The sequence below is a fragment of the Polyodon spathula genome, chromosome 17, assembly GCF_017654505.1.
Source record: "Polyodon spathula isolate WHYD16114869_AA chromosome 17, ASM1765450v1, whole genome shotgun sequence".
Taxonomy (NCBI): Eukaryota; Metazoa; Chordata; class Actinopteri; order Acipenseriformes; family Polyodontidae; genus Polyodon; species Polyodon spathula.
Window position 1 is genome coordinate 11,875,856 of NC_054550.1, and position 24,354 is coordinate 11,900,209.

The following is a 24,354-nucleotide window of genomic DNA, read 5'->3' on the forward strand; positions in this document are numbered from 1 at the left end:
CCATATGTGCTTTAAGATGAGGCTTTTTGAGTAATGGCTTCTTTCTTGCCACCTGGTCCAGCTTTGTGTAGGGACTGGCTTATTGTTGATGTGTGAACACTGACTCCCATCTCAGACAAAAAACTTTGCAGATCTCTCAAGGTCATTGTTGGCTTCAGAGTGACATGCCGAACCAGTTTCCTGCTTGCCTGGCTGCTCAGTTTGGGAGGGCGACCTGATCTGGGTAGTGCCTGGGTGGTATGATGTTTTCTTTCACGTCTGAATGATGGACTTCACTCTGCTGAGACGGATAATCAGCGCCTTTGAAATTTTCTTGTACCCTTCTCCTGCTCTGAGTACACACAGGCTGAAACCATTTCACTAATTTTGTGACCTTTCAAACAAATCATTTGCACCTCAGCTGATTTAGGACTGCAGTAGCAAAGGGGTTGAATACTTATGCAACTGAGATTAATCTTTTAGCAGCTGCCTCTTTAAATCTTCCTTATTTATATTCTATACACATTTTTTAACATCAATGTGGAGGAGTTTGTGTAGATTCTATATGTAAAGTCTAATTTGAAAGCGTTGTGCAGTACGCTCAGGTGCCAACAAAATGTGAAAACTTTGCAGGGGGGTGAATACTTCCGCACACAGACTGAAGCTGTTAAAATCAATGGGTTTCAGCATTTCAATTTAATTTTAAGGTTACACCCTCCAATTTCATACTATTCCTTTCTCCTTGGCTGGGAGCTGGGATGGGTCCAGACCACACTGCTTCATCTGGACAGCAATATCAAAGAGGTAGTCATAGCATTCACACCTGTGGGGGAAAAAAACAGGCAGGGGTGCTGGTATTAGATTAAAGGGTCACTAGGCTACATGTTGACAAAATGTGGACCGAAATCTGTTACTTTTACAATGTTGATTCTGATTTTATGGAACAACTTGTAGGAACTGTATAAAGAAATTTTCCAAAAAGTCAACAAAATATGTACTTTGTTTTAAAACTTAGAGAATGATCACTGGTGTATACTTTTCATTTTTTGCTAAAATTACACATTTTGCTTAATTGTTTTTTTAAGCTTTAAAAAGATCAGAAAAATAGCATTCAGCCAGGAAACATTAAAAAAAAAAAATACCACCTGCCCCTTCCTACAGTACTAGACACAACAACCTTCATCCAGCATCAATGAATAATATTAAGATTATGTAAATATATTTTTCTAGCTAATTGTGTATTTATTTCTGTATCTGAAACCCCAGCCAAAATCATGTAAACCCAGATATATTTATATTTACACACCCCCAAAACACTATACTACCCAATATTGAAACCGCTTGCCACAAAAAACAACTCACTTGATCTATTTACTACCACTAGAAAACAAAACAATATTTTTTTTTATCACAAGGAACTGAAGCATAGTTGTATTTATTATGATGCAGCATGTCAAGCTGCAGAGAACTCTATTCACCATCTGTGTTAGTTTCTTCTGGAAAAGAAATATAAATGTTCTCTCTCTGTCGTACTTTAAATGAATTTTTCATCATATCCTTTGAGACATATTGACTTGTCTTATGTTTCTTTTGTTTACCTTCAATTATTTGAACTGCAGTGAACTTACAGCTATAATATAAATGGCTTTAAATTATTTCATTTTATTGTTAATAGAGACCAGCAAAGTGTATACAAGTTAACTATAACTGTTTTATCTGTACAATATACAATACCCACCTTGCAAAAAAACGATCAGGAGACTTTCTCTGACGACATCCCATACTGGCTTCGTCGCAATTTTGTTTCAGCCTTTCGCTGGTGAGATAGCCAGTCAAATGACTTTTCTCGTAGTTTTCATTGGTTAACTAATCCTATGATGTAACGCTGCTTCCAAAAAATCAACTCTGCTTTGATGAAGTTGCCAGAAACTTCCTACAAAAAATCTCCCTTTCTACGGTTTTCGGCAACATATAGACTAGTGTCCCCTCAGCTTTCGGTTAATGGGACACATTAAAGGGAGAACTTTACTCACAGTTTAGAGTTTTTCAGTCCAGAAACAGCAACTTGACAACATGTACGCCGAGTTTAATTTAGATGCCTGGCTGAAAACACTCCACTAGCAATATGCACCCCAGCCCACAGCAGCTGTACTCACATGGTCTTGGCCTTCTCCCAGGACTCCCCCCAGACGTATACCCCATGGCGTCGCACCAGTACTGCACAGGACTCTGGGTACTGAGCCATTGCTCGTGCCATCCTGTCTTTCAGATCCTTCTCCTCAGGGGTGTTCTCGATGATGGGGACCACCAGGGTGTCATCGTATCTGGCAAAGAGAGAGAGAGACCAGGACACAGATTAACAGAAGAAAAAAATCCCTAATATTTCTTGGCACAGGCTGAAAAAAAATCAGCTTGTGGAAAAAAGAAAAACAAAATTTTTTTTGTATTTCAGTGTGGGTATGTACTGTTGCACAAGTTTAATAACTGCCTACACTGTTTTTGCTCAATTTCCAACCTTGCATTTGGTCCTAGTATTTAAGCTGTGCTTTAAATAGTGACTATGGTAAAGTGATCAAGTGCTGTCTCACCAGGGCATTATAAAAGCTCAACATTAACTTGCTTGATTTGTACTTTACACTTTTGACTATATAGCCGAGCATTCTGTTAACCTCCCCACATTGCCTGGTTGCTGTCAGTGACAAGTCTACTGCAACACAAATGTAATTCTTAAAGCAGGCTTGTTCTAGTTCAATACCTCACTATTTGGTATTTGAATCCTCATTTTTGTGACTGGCATGCATGGGTGGTTAGGGTTCTGTATGACAAACCTCACAAGTTAGTGACAGCACCAGAATCTGGGGGTGTATGACGGCATTGTTTGTCTGTCTGGAGATAGACATACAGTGAACGTAAATCGTGTTAATCTACTATTGACAGTCCTCATTTTGTATTCATAGCAGTGGCGTGGATGAATGTCACTGACATACTTGTTTCTAGGGTCCTGTACCTGTAGCTGGTCCCCGAGCTGCCCTTACGAATGCCCTTGATCATCTCCTGGTGAGTGATGCGGAACTCCTTTCCAGGGAAGAGCAGGGTAGCCAACACTGCTGCCTTTGAGTGGGTGTGGATCACTGCACCAGCCCCTGGGGGAGGAGGGGAGAACCTCAGAGAGAACTTCATCATGATGCAGACTAGCGCTCTCATATTGAGGCATCAAAGTAAATTACATAAGCCTGCTAGACGTGCACCTCACCCTTATTCCAAGACTGGATCGGATACAATTCTGCTATATGCTCTGGTCTATCATATAAAATTGATGTGCACCCATTTTAAGTTTCTCTGCACCCTTACCCCAAACCTCTCCACCCATGTCATGTTTATGAATTAGGACTAATGCAGCTCAATATGAGAATTATCTGGTGGAAGAAAAAGTTTAATTATGAAGAAACAAAAAAAAATATCAGTAATTTACCTTACTTACATTTTGTGCATTTCAATTTACCAAATTGAACACTCAGTAAGTACAGTACTATAACAGTGTTCCCTCATTCTAAGGTGAAACAGGTTAAGGCAGTAAGGTCCTGGCTCCCATTTGCCTTATTATGCTATTACACTAGCACTTGTGTTCTCGTTATAAGGCGGAACACAAACTGCACGTTCTCTTACCTATGGCTCCCGACTATTGCGCTATAAAAGGGGGAGCACTGCAGTTAAGAAAACCTCCATCAAAACAATAACTTCTACTTCTTGAAACAATTCCCAAAGTTGTTTTAGCCTACCTCTCATTGTGTAGGCATTCATGAAAAGGGGGGTGCACTGGCTCTTCTTCAGTTTTTTACAGGCAGGAGGGCAGCTGATATCCCGTTCCTCCAAATCACATACAAACATGTCTTCAGGCTGGAGACACAATACAACAAAAAAAAGAAAAAATATGTAAAGAAAAGGTTAGATTATTATCATAACCATGGTTCCCTGAAATAGAAATGAAACCATTACCGAATGGGATATATCTCAGTAGCAGGGTGACCCGCCCCTGTGTGTATTTTGTGTTTTATGTTGTGTTATATGTATTATTGTAGTGGTGCACAGTGTGGGTTATGTAGCACAGGTGATGTAAAATGTAGAATTGTATTTAGGCACAGAGAGTGCACAATCACTTCATAGGCAGATTAAAATGGATATTTGTATGGGGGCACAGGGAGTGCACAATTAGTCCACATGCAGACTGTGCTGAGATTCAAGTGAATGATTGATTAGCAATTGAGTCTCGGCACAGCTGTATAAAAGAATGAAGGTTTCATGCACGTGGGGTTTGGGTGCTTGTGAGTGGAAAAACGGGAGACAGAGGAGAAAAATAATTATAAAATCATAACAATTGCTATGCGTGTTGGGAGTGGAAACAGCACAGAACTTGTTCTGTATCTGTTCGTTTGTTTCGTCCACTGTTTGTTTATCTGTTCGTTTGGCCAACGTACTGTTTGTTTTGTGCAAGTGTTTCATGTTTTGTTTAAACCTTTTATTTTGTTCATTTGATCAACGCGCAAGCTGCACTTTTACCATTTCACTCGCAGTACCGTGTGTTCTACCGGGTCTGACGCCACCCCTACAGCCAAACTTGTCACAGTCTCTTCTAGATCGAATTACCTTAGCACTTACATCAAAGCTGCTCCTTTAAGAGCCCTGTACGTGTCAGGTGTCATCTCCGCTCCCAGGAGAATAAAGACTGAGGCATAGGACTCAGTGGCATTTTCTCTTCAGGCCTGCTGCGTCGAAATGAATGCAGTGACCTTGAAGGGTAATGGTTACATTTCTATCTCAGGGAATCAGGGTTATGATGATGCCACTGTTTAGACAGGACAAGCCCGTATAACTTAGACCCGAAGCAAACAACAATTGCTCGGATTGCCGCCAACTCTATGTGCGAACAACATATTACGTCAGTGCCCTAACTGAACAGAGCGTATGGAGCTTTCTCTCCCTGTCAGACTGGAAATGAGGTGGATGAAAGGCCTCCAATTCCACTGACTGGTTGATATGGAAAGCAGAAATGCTTTTACGGAGAAAAATGGCTACACGAAAGAGAAAGCGAGTGCTTACAACTGGAAAAAAAGTTTGAAATACAAACCAGAAAGTTTAAAGTTATGGTGTGCTTTCAGAGAGGATTGGACCGGCTGGAACAGCAAACCGAAGCCGATCCAACTAAACATTTGCTTGTCTGGTCCTTGACCATGGTGGCAGCTAAAAAGAGAACCTTCAAACAAACCCGCATTCAAGACTTTTTTGCCCAATACAGTAATGTATGTACTGCACATTTAATTTCTATTGTAACTGCAGTTTTCTACTTTTCTGCTTTTTTTATATTGTTTGGAAAATGGACACTAAATGTGTGGGAAAAACCTCAACATTTCTATAAATATTGAAATGCAATTCTTATACCGTCCTGTGACAGGGTAGCAGAGTGGTGACGTCAGGCCAGAATGCAGGAAGAAAAAAAAAAACAATGCAGTACTGCAGGGCAAAAAGACGCGGCGTGTCCCGTTTTTATTTTAACAAAATAATGACAAACACTAAACACAAACAATAGGCCTGGCTGGGCAGTTGCAGTTTCTGTCACTGTTCCTATTTATATTATAGTTTCATATTTAATCCACTCGCTCACTCTCGTTCCTCCTTTCAAACACCCACCCGAGTACAGAGAGCTGCAAGCTTTTATGTAGGAATTAGCAATAAATGAAACCACTAATTAATAGGGAGTTGGCCACCTTCTGCACGAGACTTTTAATAGTGGATGGGGCTTCCCATCCGCACCACTAAACAAAAGCTATGGCTTCTCACCATCATATATACAAATACATTAATACAATGAATAAATCATATTACAAAATAATAAACTGCACAGGGAGGAAGGGTACCCCATTCTAAAAAGAAACAATTACATGTACAGGGCTCCTCGCCCTGTTACACTCCCATTAAATGCATTGTGCCACACTAGTTCCAGTGTTCAGAGACACAGAGCACATTTTAATATGAAAATTGGAAAGCCTTAAACCTCTGCTGGTAAAAAAAAAAAAAAAAAAAGTAGTGTTTGGGATTAAATTGTTAAAGCTCTTCTTAATATACATAGTATATACATAATATACATTGATATCTACTTTTAGAATTATTTTTATATTTAAGTAAATAATTAGCCATTCGTTAATCAGTAAAAGGATAGCGTAATTTGTCAACACATACTGCAATACGTAGTGGTTACTTATTGTTATGCACACCAATGTGATTCATCTGTGTATTAGGGGTAACTGAATTAAATAATTACAGTATAGATTTTTGCTGACCAAAAAATACATAAAAATAATAATTAAAACAAAGCAGAAAATATGGAGCGAATTATTTCTTTACAATTTGTTACATATTTTGATACGTAGACAATTGGCTCGTTTAGCAATGTGTGTTTAAACTGTACCAAACTGGTGTTTAATTTTTTTTTTTTTAAATGAAAATTATCATTATAATAGACCTAAACTGCAACAGGACAGGATTCAAATATAAAGCAGTAAACTTAATTTTGCTGATCACAAAAAACACTCTTGTCTTACAGTCTAAAAATAATTCCTTAATTGTAAAACATTAGATCAAGCTCTGATCTGACTCTGACATTCCTCTGAAGCAAGATCAAAGTAGGATCAGACTTTGAGCCGAAACTGAGCTCAGGATCAGCTCTGATCCTTTTAGTACAACCCAATACGTCACAGGAGCAAGATCGGAGTCTGGATCCAGAACTGGATCCCTTTACCATCACCAGCCCCTGGGGGCGGAGCTGTCTGACGCATACTGGGCTCTTAAAGGAGAAGCTCAGGTACTTTGGGCTAGAAGAGATATATCCCATTTGGTAATGGTTAAATTTTGTACTTGAAAGGGAAACACATAGAACTTACATAATTTTGTAAACAACAATAAAGTATCCCTGGGTGCATAGTGTAAAGGGATGGTGCTTTGTGATTAAATAGTTTGAAGTGAAATGCATACGTGTTTGTTCATTTGTTTAATGAATTGCTCTGTTTGTATCAATGTGCATAATGTGATAATGGACTTTGTTAAGCTTCAGAAAAAAAAAAAAAAAAAAAATCAATTTGAAAAAAGAACAAAAATTTGCCTATGCTTGTCATACAGAGACTGTGAGGTCATAAAATATGAAAAAGTCAAGCTATCCTACCTGGATTCGCTCCTTCTGCACTCCTGAAGGGGCAATGAAGATCTGATCTCTATAAAAAAAAAAAAAAAAGATAGTAGCAATTACTGTGTTACAGAAGAAATATTTAGTGTAGGAGACAAGAAAGCGAAACATTGTCTATGGTAGAATAAGAACCTTCTTTAGTTTAAAATTAAGAATTTATTTTATTTGAAAAATAAAGTTTACACTTTTTGGTGCTAAAATGGAAACAATTCAGCATTTTACAGGTATAGTTTGGATTTTTGCTTGGTTTCGATACTTGAATATGGAATATAAATTTAAATGTGCATTAAATTCCTGGTGCCTAATCAATGTATGTAATGTCAGAAGCTTTAAATAGAAGTACAATTTTTTTTAATAAAATGTTTTGCTTTCTAAATACATCTTGTTTATACTGTAAATTAGAGGTAGCACCTAACAAAACTCAACAAGTCGAACAAAAAAAAGTAACAGTCGACCTCAAGAACTGTAACAACAAGACTATAACAACAATTATCAACAGCTACTGTTCAACAAAGCTTGGTTAGGTAAAGGTTGCACTACACTAAAGTCATTTAATATACTGTTTTATCATTAAGTACAGTATTTGAAATAATTCCACTAATTTATATACATGCCAGCCCTACAAAATAATTTTTTTTTGCCAGCCCTACAAAATAATTTATCAAACACTTGCGGAGAGTAACTTTTCACTTTTCGCTTTGAACTATGCATCAGCTGCAGAGTCACTTACAACATCGTCTCACCCCACAGACGGAGCACAAGGAGGTTAAGTGACTTGCTGAGGGTCACACAATGAATCAGTGGCTGATCTGGGATCTGAACCGGAAACCTCCTGGTTACAATCTCATTTCTTTAAAAACTGGACCACACAGCCTCCTATATTGGCTGTTGTGTAGTTGTGGAGTTTCAATATATCTTGTGTTGAGATCTTGCTGGCAGCTTTGGTGTATGAATACGTACATGAAAGCAAGAGTGTGTAAATGTGTAGAGACAGATGATGAGAAACGGGAGTCTCGTTCACAAAGGCTGTAATGCGATTTTGGGCAGGGTGGTAATTGTGTTAGGTCACTTTTCTCACAAGATTAGTGCAGATTGAGTGGTAGATTCAGTTATTGTCTCACCTTTAGGGACCATAGTATTTCTGAATGTATTATTAAACTAGAATCGAGTATTCTGGTATCTGTAGCCATTACCTTAAATGAAAACCAGTACAGGCTTATAGAGAGGGTCCTCATAATAGTGTAATAAACACACTGTAAGTGAAAGATGAAAGTCAAACGCAATCTCTTGGTGAAGATTGGTAAAAAACCAAGGCTTTTATCATTTACAAAATGTAGCATGTGTCAGACAGACAGTTAAATGAAATGCATAATGAAAATTAGTAACACTTAACATAAGTCATACTAGATACTACTTTATAGAATACTCATTCTATAGCAACACTCGGTTTATATACATTACATTGTTATTTTATAATTATATATTTTCTTCATTGAAATGCATTTTACTATACAGTAAAAATACTAATGGTACTGTTAGAAAGACCACTCACAGATTTACTTCAAATGCAATAGGTACCAAGTTCGTACCTAACTCTTTAATTCTAGAAATTCTTTGTAATAATGTTTACAAGCAGATCTAAATTTAAGAACTGGAATAACGTCACCTGCTGTTAGGCTGTGTGATCCAGTGTTTAAAGAAAAGGGCTTGTAACCAGAAGATCCCCGGTTCAAATCCCAGCTCACTCACTGACTCACTGTGTGACCCTGAGCAAGTCACTTAACCTCTTTGTGCTCTGTCTTTCAGGTGAGACATTGTAAGTGACTCTGCAGCTGATGCATACTTCACACATACTTGTCTCTGCAAGTTGCCTTGCATAAAAGCGTCTGCTAAATAAACAAATAATAATAATATCATAAAATCATGCTACAAATTCAAGAAATTTCAATCAGCAAAAAAAAAGAAATTGTGCAAACACTTCAGTTACTTAGCATTTATAGAATGATTCATCATGAAAGACAAAGGATATCCCTAGTGAGTACACATTTCTTTACGACAAATTATTCCTTATTCACGTATGTGTTAACATCATGTTGACCTTATCTGTTTGGAAAGCGTTCTCTTCTTCCTGGGATCAAGAATCATGCATTACTGGCAGGATTGTGGTCTATACACCCTTGTGGTTTCTGGTTCTTTGCCACTCACCCATGCTTGAGGCTGATGCCTCCTCCAGTGCCTGTCACCCAGCCCAGCTGGTAAAACTGCCTGCAGAGCTCAGGGATCAGTGTGCGGGGATGCACTTTATCCTGTTTGAAAGTTTGAAAGTTAAACCACAGTCTACCTAGTCACCTCTACCATGCTATCTGATCAAAGTAGAAGCTGCAATGTTGTAGCTAATTATTAAAATGAGTGAGTTTTCAGTTTATCAATTACTTTTCTTCTCTCTCTCTCTCACACACACACTATATGTACACAAACAGAATCCCATGCACATATTTAAAATGACTATGTAGTAGTAATCTTTCTTCTGTATTTATTAGGCAACATACATACACTAGGGGCAGTGTGTTACTCTACTTCACAGAGCTGTATTGAAGCAACAGAGTTGCTTTAAACTTTTAAAAAGTCACCAGGACGGCATGAAACAAAAACAAAATAGTGAATCTAAACAAGAAAAATGTCCTTCTCTTTAATTTAAAAATACATAAATATACCAAATGTTTAGACTAGGGGCAATTTTACATGTTTTATGTTTTTTATTCAGTGGGATCACATACTAATTAAAAGACAAAGTTAATATACAATACACATTTATTTTTATATAGCGCCCTTCACTCCATGCCATCCCAGAACACTCGAAAGAATCCATTGTTTCAACCTCCCTAACCCTTTATAAGGGATATGGGACATATGAGTCCCACAAATACAAACGATGACAACTTTCTTATTTTTGCAATGGAGGTGCACGAAACAGGTTTAAAATGTACTGACAGGATTTACCTGGTAAACCAAATCGTCAGTTTCCATGTGATACTAAGGTCACGTGTACTTTAGTTAATGTCGCAAAACAGAAAACTTGCAAACTTGACTCCAAATTTATACAACTTATGACAAAACGCTTCTTTTTTTATTCTGACCCCGTGCCAAAGTTGACGGTGAGCATTTAAAAGCATGCAGCAGGTATCTCATTGCTGTCTGGTCTTGGCAGTAATGTCATGCTAGTCTGAAAACTCAACTACCATTTTACCTATTTTGTTAAGCAATAATAATAATAATAATAATTACATATTACAGTACCTCATAGCGTTCTGTGTGATGATCAGGACAGTCCCCATTGCACACAGAAGAGGCCATCGTGAGTTCTCTGTTACCAGTGCAGCCTAAACTACTCTTGCTTACTGAACTTCACTTCTCTGGCCAAACATACGACTCTGGCTACTTTACGACAAACATAAACACGTCACTGGAGCCTATTCACTTTTTTAAACAAAGTGAAAATTATGGGTCAGTTTGTAAGAGTATCTAGAATGCCACTTCAGTCAACACTTTCCCAGTACAATAAACCAGTTATGGACAGCAAGGTGCTAAAGCGACGGTATGAAGAAAGGGCCGCTTGCCAGTCGGTGTTGCAGATAACACACACCCACCAGTTTTCTTCAACTCGCTTGTTTGTACTTGAACGAGGTGAATGAATTCGAGAGTCATGATAACTATTTATAATAGCAAAAGCGTTTGGCATTTAAAAAAATAGTTGTGTGCCACCTCGTTTCTTGTTATTAAAACCACGTCCACATCTCAAAGCTGTTTTTTGTTTTTATTTCAAATGCGTCTCAGAACATACAATATAATTACATTTCATAGTACCGTCCATCATGCATTGACAAGTTATAAAAATATATATTGTGAATAATGTTTTTAAATATTTTTTACGACAGAGGCTGTGCTTTTCAGGCGGTGTTCAGGCAGCCCTTACTCAGAAGGACACGAACATGGCGGCCTCCTTGAGACTAGGGTGTCGGGGGATCCTGAATGGGATCAAATTGATACGAACATGTAGGGGAATACTGCAGGATCACCGCGGACATTACAGACATTTTTTTCAATCATAGCCTCTGTTTGGTAAGTGATGAGAAACAAAGTTGGTTGCATTGTGTACTGCCGGCGTTACTAGCTACTGTCATATCTAGTTTACCTTATTCACACTCATTCTTTTTTATAAAGTAAAGTTTACACCGTGACTGTTAATTGATATATTTATTCCTTGTTCTTACATGCTGTCCTGGAAGTACACATTATTACGGTGTGTATATGGGTCATACCCAAGTGTCGAAGTGCAGTCATCGATTACACATGTAACTGTCCTAGATATATATATATATATATATATAATATAGATATAATAATATATATATATATATATATATAAACTACAATGAAAGACCAATAATATATGCGCTTTTTAAATATAATACAGAATAATATGCATTTAATGAATATGACAATGAGTTTTTGTGGTGATACATTACAAATTTAATATTTGTATTGACTTGAAATTGTTGACCTGAGGTTGTTTGAGGTGACTACTGTAGGTAATGTGATGGAATTAAATAACATTTTGCGACCAAATGATTATCTGGGGCCCAACCAAGAACTTAGGTTGTATTGCTTCACATATGTAACTGGCAATAATAATTGGCAGGTTTAATAGAGGAACCGCAAATAGTTTCAATTTAGAGACACCCACTGCATTGAAATTTGAGTAATTTCCGCTTTTACTGGGACGTTGTACACACAGAGTGAGTCTCCGTGTTTTTACATTTCCACCCCTCTCCATGAACCAGTTGAGAACTTCTTCACTCCAGGCAGAGAAGTCGGGCACCGTTAACCTTCATTTCCCAGTTGCATCCACTAACAATCTTTTAAAGTACATTAAATAGTTGGTCTAGCCTATGGTACAGTTTCCTAATGTATGATCCACATGTAAACCATTTAGAAACGTATTACACAACTTGCAATACCCACACAGCCAGTCTGTTAATCAGCTACAGGTAGCACTTTATCTCAATTCACAAACTACGCATCGGCAATATATTATACAAAATACCCCAGGTTGCCATCTTTTCTGAATATTATGAAAAATGAATATTTTAAAACTTTTTTTTTTTTTTTCTGAAAACAATAGTCAACAGTAAACAAAGTACCAATAAAACCTGTAGTTGTGCAGCAGTTTTTAGCATCATGCAGTTTGGAAGCATGCTTTATTTAGTTATTTATTGTTTGAAGACATTGAGAAAGACTGTTTTTTAATGTAACAGTCTAATTGTTGACAGTTTTGTGGATGGCAAGCCTTGGGATCCTTAGACATGTATTTTATTCCTTGCTTTGTATTGTACAGTGCTTTGAGATCCTTTTTTATGAAAGGTGCAATATAAATACAATACAATTTGATTTGAATGACCCCCTCCCCGTGTCTTTATACAATAGAACCTCTGAGTTACGAATGCTTTGGGAATGGTGGCTGTTTGTATGTCCGGAATTATGAGTTTTCAATAGCTTTAATAAATGTGTACACTTGCTATCTACACCCTCAATCTGGTAAATAATACAAGGGTACAGTCTGGATAGATTTATTGGTACAGTTGTGTTGCCTTCTGCAGGTCAGCTTTGCCTATGATATGGTACATCTATTTTTACTGCTATGCTGTCTTTCGCCTCCTTACAATTTCCCTATTGCAAGAATGAAATCGTTGTCAAGTTAAAAAAAAAAAAAAAAAAAAAAATATATATATATATATATATATATATATATATATATATATATATATATATATATATATATAATCAATGTTTGATTTAAATTGAAAGTGTAACATGTTTGCGTTTCCCAGTTCTTACCATTTCAGTAGGTTAACCTTATGCTTTTTTAAACTGAATTCTGATTGCATTGTAGGCATAGCTGAGTGACTGCATACCAGACTCAAAATGGGGTGTTCTGAACTGTTTAATGATGGGCCTACTCTCAGTAAAGTTCCAGTGCAGGTAGAAATGTGTCTTAACTGACACTTCATTTTAACCTGGATATACTGTATCAATGATTCAGATATTTTTCTCATATCCATTTTACTTCATGTTTTTAAACCATGCAATCTGAGGTGACATTCTCCTTAGTTTATGCCCTAACAAAAATTCTAGTTATGGTTAGTGTCTTGGGTTTTCTCTTGAATGTTACTGAACTTATTTGCTTACAGTAGTACAGTAGTAGTATACTTCTAGTGTCGTATCAGTCTGTGTCACCTTCCAGCCCATGCAACCCACTGATTTGTGATGAAACTCTGAGACATTCTTGCAACACACTGCTGAAGATAACCCCATGAAAAATGGTACATATTGTTTATACTATGTAGTTTTCAAAAATGAATCAGTTTGTAGATCTGTACCTGAAACAGCATACATATAGTTGATATGTCACCATCATACCTTCAAGAACTATTTCCTAAAAGTAGGGACCTGCATTTTTAATGACTTGTTTTTTATATAGGTTTTAATTTACCAGTACACTTTTAAGCAAATCATTTTGTAAAAAAAAAAAAAGGTACAGTTGTTTATTTATTGTATCTTAGATTTGTTTTTTGTAATGAAAATAAAGTTGTTCATAAGAAGCCCATAAGTGTTCTTATGAAAGACAAAAAAACCATTTCTCAGTTCTTGTGCATTATATATTTTGTTGTTAAAATTAAGCATCATCAGTGTCATCATTAGGGTTAACCCGTTGTCTTTCAAGGATTGATGTTTGCTCTGTGAAAATGTGTCCCAATGGACAAAAGCTTCTTCAGCAAACACAGAATTGGTAACAACTGACAAATATAATTTAGCCTTTCTTACTAAATGGGAAATAGTTCTTCTGCATTCGGTCAAAGAAATTCCACTGCCGTTTTATTTTGCATATAGCTGATATTCCTCCATTTCTGATTTACAGTCAGCATCAAACTCTGGAATACAGTCTAACGGGAGGGGTTATTTATCCAAACATGTTGTGGGTCTAAAGTCCTTACTGCCTTCAGAAATGTGAGCTGGTTAAATAAAACGCGGTTTTAGTCTGCATTGATCAGGGTTGTAGAAATTCGTCAATTTTTCAAAAAACTTTGTGGAAAGTTTTAACTAGGGATGCACCAAATCCAAGTTTTGGGGGTTCGGCCGAATACCGAATCCATCTCAAAAGATTCGTCCAAATACCGAATCTACAAGAACTGTCAAGGAAATGGAAAGAAAGTGTTGTATGAAAAACAGACTGCCAGCTACTAACAAGGGGTATGCACAATCTACAGTTTTGAGCCTTTTAGTTAAGTGTTTTTATTACCGAATGGAAATATATCCTTGAATAAGATTTCAGCCCCCCCCCCCACCCCACACACAATAGAAATGTCAGAATACAGAACTGTTTACTTTACTGTTACAAGGAAGGAGAGTACCACCGTTGCCATACTCAAGCCGGAACGCTCCGGAAAAAAGTTCCAGTACTTTTTTCTATAGGCAGAATCTTGATTTAAGAATTAACTAAGAACATTTACTATTTTTTTTTAAGAAACTGCATATATAGAGCCAGACCACTCTCATTTCGGTGGCTGGGCATCAATGAAGTGAACTATATACCATCTTTCCATTGAATAAGCCCTAGGAACAAATAAATCAATGTCCGATTCCCTACATACTAGTTTTGATGCTACGTTCAGACTCTGAGAATCTGAGCATATTTTGAATGTGTGTAGTCAAATCTCCCGCACAATTGTCTGATTCAATCGTCCTTGTGATGCACTGAAGTGAACATTAGTACTTCTATTACAAACTACAGTACTACTTTAAGAAGGATAATTTTTTTTTTTTTTTTTGTAAAATGCTGACGACGACAGCTGACAGCAGAAGTGCATGCTACGATTGTGGCCATAAACATGGGTTTAAAACTGTTTTGTACATCGGTCACAGACCGGGGATTGGAGTGAACGAATGCCCTTGCATTTAAGTTTTCTTTTAATATATATTAAGGCAGACGATAAGAAATAACAACAGTGATAACCCTATCATTAGAGAGGTCAAAGGTCATGGGCAATGACTGTTTTTGATAGAACACATATGGGTTGCTATATGTGTTCCATTGTAACAGTGGCCCTATCTGCATTCTATAAGGAGTTATTGACTACTTTCACTTTCGACCTCTGTCATAAACATGGCTGCCATTAACACAATTTCTTTGAATAACATTTAAAGATTGGCCATTCATAAACATGTACAGCAAGTTTCAGAGCTCTAGCATAAGCAGTTTTGGAGGAGAAGAGTTTTGAAGATGACCAAAATTTTGCAGAAAACCAACATGGCTGCCAAACCATGTGACCTACGTGCTCTATTTTGCATCAGGGTCAACTTTTCGTAGGTATCTACCAACGTCCAAACAGCAAGTTTCTGTGTGCAGTGGTTTTAATTTTATGGACAGTTAAAGATTTACCATTACAGCGGAAGGAAAGAAAGTAATAATAATAATTAATCTTTTGAAGAACAGTAGGCTTCCAGCCATTCTGCTTAGAAGCCTAAATAAAAAGCAAGAGATACAGAAAAAGTCAACACCTTCATGAAATGAAAGAAAACAAAAATGCTCGGGCAGCTGGTGTTTTTATTGATTTGATGAAACATAAAGAAGTGGTAATCGACTTACAAACAGTTTGTCTTGAAAATTTAAATGGTCTGTTATGATAGTGTATGCCAGGATTCGACATTAAACATGTAGAGATCGAAGTTTGGCCGGTAGCTATGAAGCACCACAAGCCCAACTGGGCCGGTGTGACAGGTGCGAGTGGTGCGGTGAATAAAGCGATTGTCCAAACAAGTTTGTTCCCAAAAACGTCTGTGTTTTAATAAACAAACAAAAAGAACCATCCCTCTACCGGCAATGGTATCGGGGGGAACACGGCTAGTTTACAAACCAAAACAAACACAGTAACACTCCAACAGTCCCGTGCACGAAAGTGTGCTCTTTAATCCGCTGGCTGGTGTCGTGTGGTGAGGGTAGTGCTTTGGTGTTGCGGGCTGGCTCCGTACTCCTACGCTGCAACACACAACAAAACAACACGTAACAAAAAAAGCATACTACTCCGGCCGGTGATTACGTTCTCAGCGCAAGGTAGCAAACTGATGTAGCTGCTTCCTTTTTGTACCCACAGACTCCTCCCTGCAATCAACCCGTCACCATGGTTTCTCCAAGAGGGCCGCCCCGCAGCTGATTGCAGTGGAGTCGTTCCGAGTACATGCAACTATGTGCTCCCCCTAATATGGTCACCTTCTGGTTTCCACTTGCCATCAAGGTGGTCCATCTAGGAGGCAGCGTACCACTGTCCTTACCCGGCGCCCTTTCTGATCGGAAGGGAGATTTACAGCATCGACTCATATATAGTGCATATGGCTTCCGTTTCATGAATCCAGGAAAATGGGCCAGTGTGGCAAAAAGCTAACAATTTATAAACCATTTTAAAAACATAGCTATGAACTAATTCTAACTTTCCTGTTACTCTTTCACGCAGTATGGCAAATCTTTTAGAAATCCGATTTTCTACAGGTAAGCAATCAAAAGGAAAGCTCTGAAATCAATAAATCATAAAGAAAGTAATTATGAGAAAAAAAAATGAAGACAAACATTTAGAGTGGAGGTTTCATCTGGCATCGTTATGACTGAAAAAAAGGAACGTTCTGCCTTTATTTGTTGTGAATTCAACATTTCGTTTACATCCTATCCAGTCTCACAGTAAGATGTCCAGATGCATACCCAGATACGAGGTCAAATTGTGTAACTTTTTGATTTGGGATCTGATGTCAGGTCAAAAATGCCATTCACAATCTTTCCAGGACTCGTTGGTATCACTCAGCAAGATTGGCGCTGACTTGGGAGAGGCTACACAAACGACAACACTCTGAGAAGAATTATTATTATTTTGTATTATGAATATTGTTTTAATCATGCTTATTATTAGGATTAGGGGTGGGAATTTGAATAGTTTCCTGTTTAAATACACAGGGTGCAACATTTTTGTGTATTCGATTACTCGAACTTTGGTTCCTTATGCTACCAGAAATAAAAGGTAACATTGTAAGCCGGTAAAGTTTAGTCGGGTTCACAAAGTGTACAAACAATGTCCAAGAAGAGATTTCTTCGTTTAATACCCTATTTCCTTAGGCACAAGTTTTTCCTTTTGTTTACTGAACTAAAATACAGAACTCAATGAGCAGCAACGTCACAGCGCGTATCTCTTCCAATTAAAGCAACAGTAGCATAATATTGTGCAAACCACCAAATAATAATTTTTGCTGCAGTGTATTACAACTGAGTGACAGCACATTCCTACATTTCTGTTGGAGACTCCACTTGTGAGATTTAAAATGAGATTACAATTAGAATGGAGTGTTGTCACAGAGACGGCAGAATTGGGCGGCGTCAGAACCAGGAAGGAATGAAATACACAAAGACAGAACAGATTAATGTGAAATGATGATGGCGGTTGCTTGCGCCGGTTTATTGCAAAATAAAAGGGTTTAAACAAACAGAAAACAACAGGACACGGCACTCTATTCCAAAATAAAAAGACAAACAAAAACGGACTAATACTAAACAAAAATACGGTGAGCAGATACTTTGTTATTATTATTATTATACTTATTATTTCCTCCGTCTCCAATCCCGTTCTCCACTCACCGAACACCCAACCGCGAGTATGTGTAAACGTGCATCTATATATACTGTTGTGCTGGGATTCAATTACTAATTAATTATTCACTTGAATCCCAGCACATTAATTCATTATGTGCAACCTTGTGCTCGCATATTAACAACTCTATGTACGTGAAGTGATGTACAATCCCGTGCCTAAATACAAATATACATTTTAAACACTTGTGTTACAGACCCGTTTATATCCCATGTACCAATGACTACACACCAACATTTAACAAACCACACGCAACATAACAGATAATATACACAGGGGCGGGCACTTTGTCACAAGTGTTTTTCGTGGGATTTAAAGCTGTATTACAGTTAAGATATGGAGGATTTAAAACAGAATTGCAAATTGTGGCGTAATGTAAAAAAACGCCTACACACAAAAATCCCAGAAGAATGTGCCCATGACTGTAAGGATTTTGTTGTGGAAGTACTGTCGAGTTACTACTATATATATATATATATATATATATATATATATATATATATATATATATATATATATATATAATTTGACAGAAGAAAAAAATTTGGAAAGTAACCGAAAACACATTTCAGAAAGTATATCAAAAATGAAAGCCCTGAAAAAAACAGATTTAAAACTCAAAAATAGCTAAAAATAAGCTACCAAAAAATAAAATGAATACTCAGAAAAACAGAAGTCCTATCTATAAACTATGCTGCCGCTTCCTTTCTGTAATTATATAACCTTTCCACAGAAGGGAGCAGGTGGACCACAGAACCACTGCACTAAAGGACACATTTCTTCTTGTATGATACTCAAGGTTGATCTTCCAAGGTAGCGAGGAAGTTAGAAGAAAGATATTTTTACTATTTTACTGCAATGATTCTGCAGTACAATAAAATAGGGTGCATTTGGGTACAAAAAAAATCAGAATAAACATTTTAGTTTTGCACTAAACAAGATGTCTTAATCTTCAGTTACAATTTTCTATTTACTTGTGATACTACATGGATTGGGGCCTCAATTACATCTCTACAGTGTTAATGTTTCTGCCAGTTGCCTCATAGTTCCTGTCCATTCAGTGTTGCCCTTATTTGTCAGCAGAGGGCAGCAGAGCACTCTCTGTCTCCCTCTTTGGGGGTAGAAGGCCATGTTCTGGTAAACTGGGCTGGTTGAGTTGATTTGAGATCTGTACTCTGGGAGGAGGAAGGGGGTGGTACAGTACATACCATCTTGCATATCTTCATGCCTGCAGTGACTGAATACATACAAGCAGTTCATGGGGAAAAAAACCAGACTCCATGTTTTCTAGTTCTGGTCCAACAGGACTATCGATTGTTTTCTGTGATTGGTAGTGATGACAGTTATGAGTGGTTTGGTTTCCACTCATCTCTGAACGGACTGCTACTCTTAACTTGATCTCGTTGCTACCAGCATTATGATGTTGTTTTTATTTTTATTCACTCACATGCACATCCCAAGCACTCATGTGATTTGGAATAGAAATCCAGTATTTAGTGCTTGCTCTGTGGTGATCCTGCCTAACAAATTTAACCCACTACCCTCAAGGCAAGGACAAAAAAAAGGAAAAGGTTTGTAAATCATTTAAAAAAGAACATAACAAATATTACAATGCCAGCAATTCATTTAGCTTAAATAATCTTTGAACATGTTTTGGTTCTTTGTCTGTATTGTTTAAGAATTTTTTTATTGTAAAATATGTACATTTTAAAAATACAATGATGGTGTTTACACGTACACGTCGTGACAGTTTTCCTCACAATGTTTTGGCTGTACTTCTCAGGAATTGTGTTTCCATGTAGTTATTTAGATGACAAACCGGGCTGTGACAATGCAATTTACTGCAGTCTTAGTGATTTAGGGGAGGGGATATTTAAATGCACCCATCTGCATACTAATTAAGGAAAGAACGACTTTTACTATTGTGAGGAGAGCTTGCATGCATTGCAATGAAGATAAAAATGTTTAACAAGATAAATGAATTCACGTGTTGCCACGCACATTCTGAAGTACGCCGCGCATTAGCTACTTGTTTGTCTGGTTACCTTTCCAACACACAAACAAACACACACAATTATATAAAATAAAGTTTTTACAAGTTTTTAGAATTTATATGTGTGTGTGTTTGTGGAATATCTAAAAGTTACAGTACATTTCATTAACACTAGAACCGCCTTTTACAATTACATGTTTTTATTTTGAAAATAACCTGCAGTATTCAATTTATATATATATATATATATATATATATATATATATATATATATATATATATATACACACACACACACACACACACACACACCACACACACACACACACACACACACACACACACACACACACACACAAACAAACAGATACAGTGCCTGTAGAAAGTCTATAACCCCTTGAACCCACTTTTCACATTTTCTTGTGTCAGTGCCTGTCACAAAGATGGCCGGAGTGGGTGGCGTCAGGAAATAAACAACGAGAGAGGTGGAGTTTGGTAGAGCTGAGCGAATGGTTTCACTCAGCATTTAGTAAATAAACAGAACAGAAAATAAAAAGGTTCTAACAAACAAAAATACAGGACACGGCACATTCGCCAAAACAAAAGAGACAAACAAAACAGACTATACAGACAAACATGGTGAGCTGATTTAACGATTATTATTATTATTCTTATTCTTATTATTACCTCCGTCTCCAATCCCGTTCTCCACTCACCAAACACACAACCCCGAATGGGTGAAAACATGCTGCTTTTATGCAGCTGTCCCGAGACTCGACTGTTAATCAATCATTCAATTGGAGTCGCGGTACAACTGCACGTGAATTAATAAAGTGCAATTCCCCGTGCTCACATATAATTACTTTTTACTTGCATGCGAAGTGCTGTGCAATCCTCGTGCCTAAATACACATATACATTTTAAACACTCGTGTTACACAGACCCATTTATATCCCGTGTACCGATGACTATAAACCAACATTAAAACACAGCTCGACACAAAATATACACAGGGGCGGGCACTTTGCCACAGTGCCTCAGAGTTTCATGCATTTAAATGAGGATTTATTACACTTATCTACACACCATACTCCACACTGTTAAGGGGAAAAAGTTATATCTTAAAAATACAAAACTAAAAGATCATAATTGGATAAGTCTCCACCCCCCTGAGTTAATACTTGGTGGAAGCACCTTTGGCAGCAATTACAGCTGTGAGTCTGTTGGGATAGGTCGCTATCAACTATGCACACGTAGATTTGGCAAAATTTGACCATTCTTCTCTACAAAACTGTTCAAGCTCTGTCAAGTTCTTTAGGGAGCGTTGATGGACACAAATCTTCAATTGTATTTAGGCCGGGGCTCTGACTGGGCCACACAAGGACATTTACCTTTTTGTTCCTTAGCCACTCCAGTGTAGATTTGGCTGTGTGCTTTGGGTCGTTGTCATGCTGAAAGGTGAACTTCTATCCCAGTTTCAGCTTTCTTGCAGAGGGCAGCAGGTTTTCCTCAAGGACTTCTCTGTACTTTGCTCCATTCATTTTCCCTTCTATCCTGACAAGTGCCCCAGTCCCTGCCAATGAGAAACATCCCCATAAGGGATTGTAGGGATGGTGTCCTTTGGGCGATACTCTGTGTTGGGCTTGCGCCAAACATATTGCTTTGCATTTAAGTCAGAAAGTTCCATTTTAGTTTTGTCAGACCACAAAAGTGTTTTTTTTCATACTTCAAATGGGATTAAAGGTGGCCATTCTTGAGTAATGGCTTCCTTCTTGCCACCATACAGGCCAGATTTGTGGAGTGCTTGGGATATTGTTGTCACATGCATACTTTGACGAGTCTTGGCTGTAAAAGCCTGTAACTCTTGCAAAGTTGCCATTGGCCTCTTGGTAGACTCTCTGATCAGTCTCCTCCTTGCTTGGTCATCCAGTTTGATCCACACACCCTCCATTTCTTAATAATCGCCTTGACCATACTCCAAGGGATATTCAAGTCCATTGGAGTGAAACCAAAGGGAAGCTGGAAGTCAGCTATCGGTATATCAAACTAGTAATATTTTTTCATCCTTCTTTCTCAGTTGACGGGCCTGATGGTAGCAGATGAGCGTTAAACATAAAAGGCATAAAAAACAGCAAGCGCTACAGAGCAATCCAAAAAAAGCTTCTCGCTCAGATTCCAGCATCCCAGCAAATCATACTCGCCACCACCCATCAACAGTTCTGCAGTATTAACCTCATTGATGAAAGGGCATTTAAAGATTTTGTTATATTGAAGACTGATATTATTTTCATGTTGCCATACTGTATCTCTTGAAAATGAGATTATTCCCACAACCCCTTCCGCCCCAAAAAAACTATTTTAACTACTCAATAAAAGGTTAATGAAAATGCCCCCTACCCTAGGCAGTTTACAACAATTCAGCACTTAAGAGTGGCCTCGGACATTTATGACATTTATTCATTCATAGAGGTCAATGGCTTTCGCCTTTTAGTTTTTGCTTTTTCACATTGCTAAACTGGGAGAGCATAGCAAACACACGAGGGGTGTATCATAGTCCCCAATTAAACTTTCTTTTAGCAAACCACTCTTCTTTGCAAAATGTTGTTGTGGCAAGGCGGAAGCCCTGCTGGTCTAAGTAGTGTGGGTGAAGTAATTTTATTTGTTTGGCCGGGATTGGGTTAATTCCATTCCTGCTGAGTACATGTGTGGAATGTGGCTGGATCTTTATTGAATAATTTGATCATCAATTCTGTTCACAGAATTTCATTTTTTAAATTTAGTAGTCACCAATATTTTTTATTTATTTATTTATTTTTTTAATCATTTTCTCTCAATTTAGAATATCCGAGCTGGCGATGTCCAGGCTATAGGGCACATCCTGCACTAGACGCGGAGTGCCTTTATCGGATGTGTCACTCGGGAACTCCATCACACTGGGGCTTTTGTCTGGTTCGGTTTGATTGGAGAACAGTGTGAACAGAAAAGTTTGATTGGTAAACTAATCAAACCGAACTGAGACCACCACTTTGGTGGTTTCAGTCGGTTTAGCCAGCTCACCGAGTTCGGTTCTCTCGATAAGCATAAATGTAGAGGAACTCTATTCGTTAGCAGACAGGAAATGAATCGAGTGTTGGTTTCCACTGGAAGATTCGATTTGTAGTTATCAAACGGGTAAAATGTCTAGGAAAACAATATGGACAATAGATGAAGTGAGGGCACTTTTTGAAATTTGGTCAGACAGCAAAATTCAGACAGAACTTGAGAAAGCCTACAAGAACACACAAATTACTTTGACATAATCAGAAAATAACCTCATTGATTTATGACAGCATTTGTTTTTAATTGATAAAATAATTAATTTTGCCTACTGAAATACTGGTTCTAATACAATATGTAACTAAATATATTATTATTATTGTTATTATTATTGTTATTATTATTATTAATACATTTAAAAAAAAAAAAATTCTCCCCAATCTAGATGTATTGTTTATATAAATGCACAGGTGAAACAGTCATTTTCCAATGTTGATATTATTATTACCATTAATACTGATAATACTAATGATAATAAATATCACAGTAATGAACATCAATTGTATTATTATGATTATACACAAAAGCCCATAAATGAAAAGGATGATTGTGATTTTGAATAATCTGTGGTAGCACTTATTTCTTGGAACTGGATATAGTATTGATGTGTTTCACTATTGCTTTTGCACATATCACCTGTAAACACCTTTGTGGAGGTTTGTTTATTTATTTATTTATTTTATTCTTTTCTTTTTTTTTCAGCAGCAGGTCATTTCAAAATACTAATGTATAGCGAGACCCTGCCCTTTCTATATTTATAGTGCATAAAGGATAAGCTTAATCTTATTAAAAATATAAAAATATATTTTTACCTTTTCAATGCATTGTTGCCCAGTGGTTCTGTCCTTAAAAACCTTGATATTCGCCGGTGTCTACAAGTGCCGTCTTCTTTATCAAACACCGAGGATTGCTGGTATAGATGATGTGGCGAATGTGTCGAGACCGCTGTGCTCTGTACAGCTAGCCCTACTCCTGTGCTCTGCATTACTCGCTTCGTTGGCGGTAACAAAATTACAGAATATTGGCCAAACTGCTGAATATAAAGAAACCATTCCCTCAATCACTGCCATCTATACCAAGATGCTTTGTTGGATGGGACAATGTAAATATCCGGTCCATTTCTCATAAGAAAAGCACCGAATTTGATTTATTCAATGTGAACACAAGTGAACTGAGTCCTTAGAAAACACGGAAGTGAACCAAGAAAATGAACTTTATTAGACAGTGTGAACAGCTAGTACATGGAAACTTTGTTTCAAAGCAAAGGAACCGAATTGAGAGCGTTTGAAACCAACCTAGTGTGAATG

At 37.4% G+C, this 24,354-nt stretch overlaps 2 protein-coding genes across 4 annotated transcripts in view; one reads left to right on the forward strand and one right to left on the reverse strand.

Annotated features, from left to right (window-relative positions):
• Nucleotides 1-387: 387 nt before the first annotated feature.
• Nucleotides 388-10,998, reverse strand: LOC121329557 (APAF1 interacting protein). The gene is made up of 7 exons (XM_041275189.1): nucleotides 10,511-10,998; nucleotides 9,419-9,519; nucleotides 7,193-7,241; nucleotides 3,759-3,876; nucleotides 2,987-3,122; nucleotides 2,136-2,303; nucleotides 388-802 (listed from the first exon to the last, which is right to left on the reverse strand). The coding sequence occupies exons 1-7, from the start codon at nucleotides 10,565-10,567 to the stop codon at nucleotides 703-705; spliced, it is 729 nt and encodes a 242-aa protein (XP_041131123.1). The 5' UTR covers nucleotides 10,568-10,998; the 3' UTR covers nucleotides 388-702.
• A 203-nt stretch (nucleotides 10,999-11,201) lies between these two features.
• LOC121330311 (pyruvate dehydrogenase protein X component, mitochondrial-like) overlaps nucleotides 11,202-24,354 on the forward strand; it is a 78,355-nt gene continuing 65,202 nt past the window's right edge. For all 3 annotated transcript variants that reach the window (XR_005951848.1, XR_005951849.1, XM_041276734.1), the window contains exon 1: nucleotides 11,202-11,332. The gene's annotated coding sequence lies outside the window, so the exon portion shown is untranslated. The remainder of the gene's footprint in view (nucleotides 11,333-24,354) is intronic.

Bases quoted from the DNA above. Each gene is read 5' to 3' on its own strand.
- LOC121329557 (XM_041275189.1), bottom strand. From the start codon at position 10,567: ATGGCCTCTTCTGTGTGCAATGGGGACTGTCCTGATCATCACACAGAA. The intron at 9,520-10,510 runs GTACTGTAATAT...ACTTTCAAACAG, and splicing joins ATCACACAGAACGCTATGAG to GATAAAGTGCATCCCCGCAC. The intron at 7,242-9,418 runs GTGAGTGGCAAA...TTTTTTTTATAG, and splicing joins GGCATCAGCCTCAAGCATGG to AGATCAGATCTTCATTGCCC.